Source organism: Scyliorhinus torazame, chromosome 7 (genome assembly GCF_047496885.1).
Source record: "Scyliorhinus torazame isolate Kashiwa2021f chromosome 7, sScyTor2.1, whole genome shotgun sequence".
In the NCBI taxonomy this organism is placed as follows: Eukaryota; Metazoa; Chordata; class Chondrichthyes; order Carcharhiniformes; family Scyliorhinidae; genus Scyliorhinus; species Scyliorhinus torazame.
Genome location: NC_092713.1, coordinates 42,464,204 through 42,475,837, shown reverse-complemented (window position 1 = coordinate 42,475,837; position 11,634 = coordinate 42,464,204). Strand labels below are relative to the sequence as shown.

General features: G+C 50.4%; 1 protein-coding gene across 3 annotated transcripts in view; it reads right to left on the bottom strand.

The window, feature by feature from the left end:
* Nucleotides 1–10,815: 10,815 nt before the first annotated feature.
* cdc20 (cell division cycle 20 homolog) overlaps nucleotides 10,816–11,634 on the bottom strand; it is a 39,656-nt gene continuing 38,837 nt past the window's right edge. For all 3 annotated transcript variants that reach the window (XM_072510610.1, XM_072510609.1, XM_072510611.1), the window contains exon 11: nucleotides 10,816–11,337. In XM_072510610.1, coding sequence (XP_072366711.1) covers nucleotides 11,168–11,337 — 170 coding nt within the window. In that variant the 3' untranslated portion in view covers nucleotides 10,816–11,167. The remainder of the gene's footprint in view (nucleotides 11,338–11,634) is intronic.

The window sequence follows — 11,634 nt, the reverse complement described above, 5'->3', positions numbered from 1 at the left end:
CACTGCCCGTGTGGAGTTTACATATTCTCCCCGTGTCTGAGTGGGTCTCACCCCCGCAACCCAAAGATATGCAGGATAGGTGGGTTGGATCCGTTACATCCCTTTGCAACTGAAAATATCCTGAGATCACATTGTTTGTACAAACACTAACCTTAGGTGCCTTATATAATAACCAAACCCACACTTCGGCCCTATCCGTTCCAACACTGCAAACAAATATCTCCATTCTACCCTATCGGAAGGCCTTCTCAGTATCAAACGCCGCAATGACCTCCTGCTCCCTCCCTTCCGCTGGGGGCAATACCACATTCAACAGCTGCCTCACATTAGATAACAGGCGCCCACCCTTCACAAACCCCATCTGATTTTCCCAATAACCTGCCGAAAACACCCCACCAATCTCAGCACTAACTTAGCTTTAGCCAGAATCTTGGCATCTACATTTAATAAATCAAATCGGGTAGTGCGACCCAAACTCCACCAGATTCTTATCTTTCTTTAGCAGAAGAGAGACGGACCCTTGCATCATGGTCTCCAGGAGAGACCCCCGAGCTATGAGTCTTCAAACATCTCCACCAGCAGTGACACCAATTGATTAGCAAATTTTAATAAAATTCCACCGGGAACCCATCTGGCCCCGTTGCTTTACCCACTTGCATTCGCCCAAGTGCTGTTCTGATCTACTCCACCCCCAGCGTCGCCTCCAACCCTTCCCGATCTTCCTCCTCCAGCTTGGGACTCTCCAAACTCCACCAAAAACTTCAATACATCGGACTCCTCCTTTGGCATCTCCGACCTATAAAGATTCTTATAGAAAAGCTCAAATGCCCCATTAACTTTATTTAGCGCCAACACTAACCTATCCCCCGAGTCCGTACAATCTCCCAGGAGACCGCCTCAGCTGACCAGTCAAATGGCCTTTTCCATATTCGTATACTACCCTACATTGAGTTCCGCAGTGCCTTCTCAGTGGATATCAGATCAAATTGCATCTGCAACTTCTTTCTACTAGCCAGGAGCTCTGGCATCAGGTCGCTTGAATACCTGCCATCCACATCAAGGATCTTGTCCGCCAACCACTGGGACTCCTCTCTCATCTCCCATTCCTTCTGTGCCTTGTGCGAAATTACCTCCTCTTGCACCACTGCTTTCAGGGCCTCCCACAATACCGAGGGCGACACCTCCCTCATTCCTGTTGAACCCCTCATATTCAACCCCTGGCTATCTTCACACAAAATCCCAGATCGGCAGCAGTCCCACATCCAAACTCCACACCGGCCGCTGGGCCAGCCCCATCTCCAAAACCACATCTACCAGGTGTGGAGCATGATCTGAAATCACTTATCGCGGATTTTCTGCCTTCCTCACCCCTGCAGCAGGGCGATCCCCATCATTAAAAAAGTCTATATGAATACATATTATGCCCTGGAGAGAAAAAGAATTCCCTGCCTGCAGGGTGCAAAAACTGCCAAGGATCCACGCCACCCATCTCCTTCATAGACGCTGGCAGTATCTTAGACCGATCCAGTTTGGGGCTCAAAATCTCTCTCTTCCCCCCCCCCCCAAATATCAACTGGTGCGTTTCCATATTAGGTATCACAGTCGGCATCCTCTTTATGAACTCCACATCATCCCAATTTGAGGTGTACACGCCTCCACTTAGCCTCCAATGTCCCCGTAACTATGATGTACTTGTCACCCTGGTCCGCCACCGTCTTCTCCATCTGGAACCAAATTTTTATTAATAATTGAGATCAAAGCCCAAGTGAAACACCTGGCTGACCCAATTCTTATGAAGCCTGATTTGGTGCCTTAGCCACAGGTCAATCTCCTGCAAAAGCACCACATCGACTTTCAAACTTAAGCACATTCCACTGGGCCCCTCGAACCCCCCACATTCCACATCAGCCATTCCCACCACAAGGGCTTATCTCCCTCCATTACCATACTCCTGAAACCAGAGCCCATCCAAGATGGCTGCCTGCCCCACCCAACAAATGGGACAAGATTCTCCCCAAGTTACTGTCTGCATTCTACTCCCCCTCCTCCCATCCCAGAAATCCGCCTAGCCACTACCTGTCTCCTCCATCCTCTTTCCCCCACAATTCACATCTTCTAGGCTAAACAAAACCTGCCTAAACAGATTCTGCAAGCCGCAGTCCCTCACCCTTCCCGTTCACTAGCCAATCTCACTCAGCTAGCAAGGTAACCCCCCCCCCCGCCCCCGCCACACCAGAGCTCACAATACCCAAATAAACAAAGACAAAGAACGCCAGACCCCAAACCAAAACTCCCCCACCCTGCCTTCCACCATCCAAAACAATCCAACACCACTCCCCCCAACCAAATGCTCCCTCCAAACCTCAAGCACCCCTTAATACGAAAAATTAAAAAGGGAAGGGGTTCCCCCAAGCCAAACTGCAACAATTTTACTGCAATGACCACATATAGACCGTCCCAACGGCCAATCAAGTCCCATGCAAGCCCCTTCAGTCCAGTCCAAGTCCTTCAGCTTTGATAAATGCCTTTGTTTCCTCTGCCATCTCAAAAACTGGGCTTTAGCCTGGTGCATAACCCTGTCTTGCCAGGTACACTATGCCAAAACTTGTAAAGCATTGACTTCACCCTGTTAAAGGCCACCCGCTTTCTTGTCAATTCCATCACATTGTCCTGATATATGCGGATACTTATGCCATCCCATCGCACGTTGCGATTCTCCTTGGTCCACCCCGCTTCTCCAACCGATGCCGTTACAGCATCACCTCTCGCATTGGTTCATTGCCCCATGGCTTCGCCCAAAGCAAACGGTGGGCCCAATCTAGCTTGTTGAGACCTTAATCCTCCTCCCCCATCAACTCAATAAATATCAATTCAAAGTATTTCAGGCCTCGGACCATCCACCCCCTCAGACAGCCCCACAATCCACAGGTTCTGCTGCCTTGTCCTATTCTCCAGGTCGTCGACCTTTGCTCTCAAACCCGAATTGCTTTTCTCCACCCTCCACAGCTCAGCATCCAGCGAGGCCAACTGATGGCTGTATTGCGACAGCATCTCCTCCGCCCTGTTCAACACCTCTCTATGCTGCTGCACCATCTCCGATGTTTTTGCCAAAACCGCCTTCATCGACACCAGGGCCTCATCCACCGACTTTGAGGGCCTCCATCATTTCCCTCCCAAGCCTTTTGAAATGCTTGCCGAACTGTTTATCAAATTCAACTACAATTACTTCTGCCAGGTTATCCACCATGAGATGTGTGGTTGCACCTGATGAACTTGCCTCTGCCATCCCCAGGATTCTGCACCTTGCTCTGCTCCTCCAAAGGACTACCACTCCCATCTTTTTGAATTATATTCTTTCTTGCGCCTTTTGACATCTTCTCACCAAAGATTCTCGAATGGGAGTCTGTCCACCAATTACCCCGGAAGCCAGGTAAAAGGAACCAAAAATTCTAGCGGCAGCTACCTTATGTGACCTCCTTCTGCATGTCACCACCAGATGTCCTGAAGACTGATAGGTTAAGAGCATAAGCAGCATGGTGGCATAGTGGCTAGCACTGCTTCCTCACAGGTCCGAGGACGGGGGTTCAATCCAATCCCGGCCCCATGGCCACTCAGTGTGTAGTTGGCATACGCCTCCCATGTCTGCGTGGGTCTCACCCCACAACCCAAGGATGGGCAGGATAGGTGGATTGGCCACACTAAATTGCCCCGTAATTAGAAAAAATAATTGGGTACTCCATTTTCAAAAAAAGTTAACGCAGTCTGCCAGTGTTTGCTGGGTTTCGCCCCACAACCCAAAGATGCGCAGGGTAGGTGGATTGGCCATGCTAAATTGCCCCTTAATTGGAAAAAAGGAATTGGGTATTCTAAATTTATTGGAAAAAAAAATCTTAAGGGCATGGATTAACATGAATTGTGACATTGCTGCCATCAGTCATGGTTAAGGGAAGGGCAGGGCTGGCAACTTAACATTCCAGAGTGTAGGCGAGGCAGAGGAGGTGGCATTGCACTATAATCAAGGAACCAATTTCTGCAATAAGGAGAGATGATTTCTTGGGTGGATAGAATTTAGGAATACAAAGTGACCAGCTTCATTACTGGGAATGTATTATAGGCCCCCCAAAGAGTCAGTGGGAAATAGAAGAGCAGATATGTAGACAATTTACAGAGGTGTAAGAATAATGATCAGGTAATTAAACTAGGGGATTTCAGTTTACCCAACATAAATTGGGTTAGTCATAGTGTAAAGGAGCAAATTTCTTGAAATGTATTCAGGGTAGTTTTTGTATCAATATGCAGAAGATTTTGTATCAATATGTAGAAGGCCCAACAAGAGATGAAGCAGTGCTGGATCTGGGGAACCACAACATGGTACGGTTCAAGTTTGTTATGGACAAGAAAAAGAAGTTTTGGATTGGGGCAATGCAGATTTGACTAAAACGCAGGATCTGGCCAAGTTGACTGGGAACAGCTTCTTGCAGGAAATCCTACAGCAGAGCAGTGAAGGGCATTTAAAAAGGAAACAGGAGGAGTACAGGTCCAACATGTTCCTTATAGGGGGAAAATATAGGAGCAATACATTCAGGGACAATTGTCTATAATCTTGAATTGTCACAAATAGGCTTACATTAACACTTATGAAGTTACTGTGAAAATCCCCTAGTTGCCACACTCCAGGGCCTATTCAGGTACACTGAGGGAGAATTCAGAATGCCCAATTCACCAAACAAGCACGTCTTTCGGGACTTGTGGGAGGAAACCGGAGGCACCCGGAGGAACCCCGCGGACACGGGGGGGGGGGGGGGGGGGGGGGGGGGGGGGGAAGAGGAAATGTGCAGACTCCACACAGTGACCCAAGCCGGGAATCGAACTCTGGCGCTGTGAAGCAACAATACTAACCACTGTGCTACCGTGCCGCTCATCAAGGGCTCACCCGGGATTTGAACCCGGGACCTCTTGCAAATTCTTGGACTGAAACACACAAAGTGAGAATCATACCCTTAGACCAAGGAGCAGGCACTTATCTAGACCTGGATTGTCCTAGACAAGGGGCGGCACGGTGGTAAGCACTGCTGCTTCACAGTTCCGGGGACCCATGTTCAATTCCGGCCTCGGGTGACTATGGAGTTTGCACTTGGATGGACTTCCGGTTGCGGCGATGCGGAGCTAAGCCGCACGTTTCGGCAGCTCCCGCGACAACGGACTTTCGGGCTCTCCAGAGGAGCCCCAACGGAGCTTTTTTCGAATTAATCCCGTTTGGGAAGGTGCAGTAAGGTCCCCCCTCACAATATATGGCAGAGATCAGCGGTGGAACGACGAGGAAAGAGGCCCGGGAGCAGAGACCAAAACGAGGGGGAAAAGGCAAGATGGCGGAGGGCGGAGAGCGAGCAGCATGGGGTCCAGACCAGCAGGAGTTCCTCAAGCGATGTGTGGAGGAGCTGAAAAAGGAGGTGCTGGCACCAATGCTGTTGGCGATCGAGGGTTGAAGGAGACCCAGAAGACCCAGGCGGTGGAGCTCCGTGAGGTGAATGATAAAGTGAATACCAACGAGGACGAGATCCTGGGCCAGGCGGTAAAAATGGAGGCGCACGAGGTGGTGCACAGATTACATAGATTACATAGAACATACAGTGCAGAAGGAGGCCATTCGGCCCATCGAGTCTGTACCGACCCACATTAATCCCTCACTTCCACCTTATCCCCGCAACCCAATAACCCCTCCCAACCCTTATGGACACTACGGGTAATTTAGCATGGCCAATCCACCTAACCTGCACGTCTTTGGACCCACAGGAGGTGGGTCGAGAGAATGGAGGTCCTGGAGAACAGGTCGAGGAGGAAGAACCTCCGGATTCTGGGTCTTCCCGAAGGAGTGGAGGGAGCTGATGCCGGGGCGTACGAGAGTACGATGCTCCATTCGCTGATGGGTGCGGAGGCCTCTCCGACCCCCTTGGAGCTGGAAGGGGCTCACCGGGTCCTGGCAAGGAGACCCAAGGCTGATGAGCCGCCAAGGGCGATAGTGACAAGGTTCCATCGCTTCGCGGACAAGGAAAGTGTGCTGAGATGGGCCAAGAAGGTGCAGAGCAGTAGATGGGAGAAAGCGGTGATCAGAGTATACCAGGATTGGAGCGCGGAGGTGGCAAAGAGGAGAGCTGGCTTCAACCGGGCCAAGGCGGTGCTGCATAAAAAAAGAGTCAGGTTCGGCATGCTGCAGCCTGTGCGACTGTGGGTCACTTATCAGGACCGGCACCATTATTTTGAAACGCCAGAAGAGGCTTGGACCTTTATACAGCCGGAAAAACTAGACGCGAACTGAGGGGATGTGGTTGTGGGGGGAGATGTTGGTTGTATATGGGGTTGTAAATATGGGTAAAGAATACTTTGTGGGTGGGATGATGGATGGGGATGTGGGTAGAGTTCTGGTTAAAATTCCTAAAACTTCCTTTTTTTTGTCCTGTAGACAAGATGATGATGGGGAATGTAGGCGTCGGTGCTGGAGGGAGGCGAGACTCGGGGATGAGGGAACTGGGATAATGGCCGCAACAGGAGCTGTGCCATAGGGGGCGGGGCTGGTTCAGGAAAGCGCAGGCTTTTTCCCACGCCAAAAAGGGGGGGGGGGGGGGGGGGGGGGAGAAAAGAGATGGAGGAAGGTAAGGAGGAGGAGAGACTCCCACACAGGGAGATCAATAAGAGCTAGGTGTGGTGAGTGGTCGGTTGCAGGGGACGGAGGTGGTACTGGTGAATGTATATGCCCCAAACTGGGACGATGCTGGATTCATGAAACGGATTTTGGGGCGTAAATGGGTGGGGATTTTAACACTGTGCTGGACGCAGCATTAGATCGTTCCAGATCTAGGACGGGGAAGAGGCCGGCTGCGGCCAAGGTGCTTAGGGGGTTTATGGATCAGATGGGGGGAGTAGATCCGTGGAGATTTGCCAGGCCTTTGGCCAGAGAATTTTCTTTTTTCTCCCACGTACATAAGGCCTACTCCCGGATAGATTTTTTTTGTTCTGGGCAGGGCATTGATCCCGAAAGTGGAGGGAACGGGGTATTCGGCCATAGCCATTTCAGACCATGCCCCGCACTGGGTGGAGCTGGAGCTGGGGGAGGAGAGGGACCAACGCCCGTTGTAGAGGTTGGATGTGGGACTGCTGGTAGACGAGGAAGTGTGCGGGGGTGTATTGAAAGGTATCTGGAGGCTAACGACAACGGGGAGGTGCAGGTGGGAGTAGTATGGGAGGCGCTGAAGGCAGTGGTCAGGGGAGAGTTCATCTCCAGCAGGGCTCACAGGGTGAAGAGAGAGGGCAGGGAAAGGGAGAGGTTAGTGAGGGAGATTTTAAGGGTGGACAGGAGCTATGCAGAGGCTCCAGATGAGGGACCACTCAGGGAGAGACGAAGTCTCCAGACGGAGTTCGACCTGTCGACCACAGGGAAGGCAGAGGCACAGTGGAGGAAGGCACAGGGGGCGACATATGAATATGGGGAGAAGGCGAGCCGGATGCTGGCACACCAGCTCCGTAAGAGGATGGCAGCGAAGGAAATAGGCGGAATCAAAGATGGCAGGGAACCACGGTGCGGAGTGCAGGGAAAGTGAATGAGGCTTTTAAGGCCTTTTACGAGGAACTGTATAGGTCCCAGCCCCCAGGTGGAATACAGGGGACGCACAATTCTTGGATCAGTTGAGGTTCCCAAGGGTGGAGGTGCAGGTGGTGGCTGGTTTGGGGACGCCAATTGGGGTGGAGGAGCTGGTTAAAGGACTGGGGAGCATGCAGGCAGGGAGGAACCCGGGGCCGGATGGGTTCCCGGAGGAGTTCTACAGGAAGTATGTAGACCTGTTAGCCCCGTTGCTGGTAAGGACCTTCAATGTCGGAGGCGACGATCTCTTTGATCTTGAAGCGGGATAAGGACCCACTGCATTGTGGGTCGTATAGACCAATCTCGCTCCTTAAATGTAGATGCTAAGTTGCTGGCAAAAATGTTGGCCATGAGGATTGAGGACTGTGTCCCGGGGGTGATTCACGAGGACCAGACAGGATTCGTAAAGGGTAGGCAGTTACACACTAATGTGCGAAGGCTCCTAAATGTGATAATGATGCCATCGGTGGAGGGAGAAGCGGAGATAGTGACAGCCATGGACGCGGAGAAGGCCTTCGATCGGGTAGAGTGGGAGTATCTCTGAGAAGTGTTGAGGAGGTTTGGGTTCGGGGGAGGGTTCATCAGTTGGGTTAAGCTCCTGTATAAAGCCCTGGTGGAGCGTGTGGTCACGAACCGGCGGGGGTCAGAGTACTTCCAGCTGTATCGAGGGACGAGGCAGGGGTGCCCCCTGTCCCCTCTGCTGTTCGCATTAGCAATTGAACCTTTGTCCATGGCGTTAAGGGAGTCGGGGAAATGGAAGGGGGTGGTACGAGGGGGAGGGGAACATAGTGTCGCTGTATGCAGATGACCCGTTGCTGTATGTGACGGATCCAGTGGAGGGGATGGTTGAGGTAATACAGATCCTACGGGGGTTTGGAGACTTTGGGCTATAAGCTCAATGAGGGAAAGAGTGAGCTCTGTGATCCATCCGGGGGACCAGGGAAGAGGGATAGACGACCTACCGTTGAAGAGGGAGGAAAGGAGCTTTCGGTACTTGGGTATTCAGGTAGCTAGGGGGCACTGCACAAACTTAATTTGACGCGGTTGGTGGAACAGATGGAGAGGATTTTAAAAGGTGGGACAATTTGCCACTCTCGCTGGTGGGTAGGGTACAGTCGGTTAAAATGGTGGTTCTCCCGAGATTTCTTTTTGTATTCCAATGCCTCCCAATTGTGATCACGAAGGCCTTTTTTAAGAGGGTAAGCAGGAGCATTACAGGATTTGTGTGGGCGAGCAAGACCCCGCGGGTAAGGAGGGGGTTCTTGGAGCGTAGCAGAGATAGAGGAGGGTTGGCGTTGCCGAACTTGGGTGGTTATTATTGGGCAGCCAACGTGGCAATGATCCGTAAGTGGGTGATGGAGGGAGAGGGGGCGGCGTGGAAGAGGTTGGCGATGGCGTCCTGCAAAGGAATGAGCCTGGGGGCGCAGGTGACGGCACCGCTGCCGCTCTCGCCGGCAAGGTGTACCACGAGCCCGCTGGTGGCGGCAATGCTAAAGATCTGGGGGCAGTGGAGACGGCACAGGGGTGCGACGGGAGCCTCGGTGTGGTCCCTGATCAGAAACAACCATTGGTTTGTCCCAGGAAGGATGGACGGGGGATTTCAGAGCTGGCATCGGGTAGGGATTAGAAGAATGGGGGACCTGTTCATTGACGGGACGTTTGCAAGCTTAGGGGCGCTGGAGGAGAAGTTTGGGCTACCCCCGGGAAACGCTTTCAGGTACATGCAAGTGAGGGCGTTTGTGAGGCGGCAGGTGAGGGAATTTCCGCTACTCCCGGCACAGGGGATTCAAGATAGGGTGATCTCGGGCGTATGGGTCGGGGAGGGCAAGGTGTCGGCGATATACCAGGAGATGAAAGAAGAGGGGGAGGCTTTGGTCGAGGAGCTGAAGGGTAAATGGGAGGAGTTGGGGGGAGGAGATTGAGGGGGGGGGGGGGGGGGGGAGGCTATGGGCTGACACCCTAAGTAGGGTTAATTCCTCTTCCTCATGCGTCAGGCTTAGCCTGATACAATTTAAGGTAGTTCATAGAGCACATATGACAGGGGCGAGGCGGAGCAGGTTCTTTGGGGTGGAGGACAGATGTGGGAGGTGCTCAGGAAGTCCAGCGAGCCATGTACATATGTTTTGGTCATGCCCAGCACTGGAGGGGAATGGCGGGAACAGTATCCAAGGTGGTGAAAGTCCAGGTCAAGCCAAGCAGGGGGTTAGAACTATTTGGAGTAGTGGACGAGCCGGGAGTGCAGGAGGCGAAAGAGGCCGTCATTCTGGCCTTTGCGTCCCTAGTAGCCCGGCAAAGGATCTTGTTAATGTGGAAGGAGGCAAAGCCCCCCAGCGTGGAGTCCTGGATAAATGATATGGCAGGGTTTATCAAGTTGGAAAGGATAAAGTTTGCCTTGAGGGGGTCTGCGCAGGGGTTCTACAGGCGATGGCAACCGTTCCTAGACCATCGCGCGGAGCGATAGATGAAGGTCGGACAGCAGCAACAGCAACCCGGGGGGGGGGGGGTTCTCTGGGGGGGCATTTGAGCAAGAAAACACAAGAATGATCCGGAAACTGACATGTATGGGAAGAATCCAATGTACAAAGTTTTGTATCTTATTGACTTGCCATGTTCATGTCTTGCCACGGGAGTTCTTTTTATTTTCTTTGTTGCTGGGGGGGGGGGGGGGGGGGGGGGGGGGGGGCTTGTTTGTAAGGTGGAAAATATTGTTATTGAAAAATTCTGAATAAAAACATTGAAAAAAAAATCACTTTGGATGAGCACCTGAAGCACCATCACATTCAAAGATATGGGACAAGTGCTGGTAAATGGGATTAGAGGCAGTTATTGTCAGTGCAGATTCAATGGGCTGAAGGGCTCTTTCTGCACTGTACGACTAAGTAGTGGTGGAAATGGGAAACAAAAATACTAGGAATTCAGGAGGTCAATCAGCGCCTATATGAAAAAAAATGTGATGCACCGGCAACATATATCAAGTTAATAGTAATTTGGTGGATGCAAATTTGATTGTTAAATGATGCAAGCTTTGCCCCAACACTAAATTATTGATTTAAATTTCAGCTGACTCATGTGAATGAGTGCGAGTAATCTAACTGCTTTGGCTTCACACGAGAATGCAAATCCACTGTGACATCAAAATAAACTAGATGGTTATACAAAGTAGACTGCATATGCTTGGATAAACCATCAAAGTTTATTGAAAAATTTAAAAAGATTAAAATCTGTACAGTTTTAAAATATTGAGCGTTGTTTATATACAACATAAAAACAGTTGTACAAGAAATAATACCACCCAGTTTTAATTAGCATTAAAAAAATTAAAATTCAATATGCAAATAATTCAGAATCAGAGAATGAGTGGCTAGAGGAGGATTGGGATAATGCAATATGAACGAACACTAGTTTCTTTCCAACTGGGTGGTTTTAACACTTGCAAAACATCAGTCATTCTCAGTCTTAAAAACAGGAGTTTTGGTTCTTGAGTGAAATTTCCTTTTTGGCACACACGACAACAGCAATTGTACAAATGTTTTATCGAATGCCATGGTGCAGCACACTAGATTGATTAACTACCACCTTTTTCTTTTTTGCTGGGTCTACAGCAAAGCACTTCCATATGCGGATAGTTTCATCGGCACCCACAGAACATACTGTAGTTCCATCTGGGCTCAGAGCAAGATCCAGCACCCGGGCCTGATGACCTGCATGAGAAACAGAAAGGTACATCAGATAACACGTCGCGTCCTAAATCTAAACAGCTGGTAAACAAGCAGTTGCAAGAATCACAAGAAAATTTTAAACTTACTTGTGCGTGTTTGAAAGCATCACAAAGGGCTTATATTTTAAATATTAACCTCATTGTTGATTAGTTTAAAGTATCATTAGATGTTATTTTGAAAGTCCAGTCCCTAGAGTGATGATGCACAATTTTTTTGGCTTACTCGAGTTAGTGGGACAAAATTAAAATAAGTTTTTAAACTGTGTAAAAAGTGTCCATA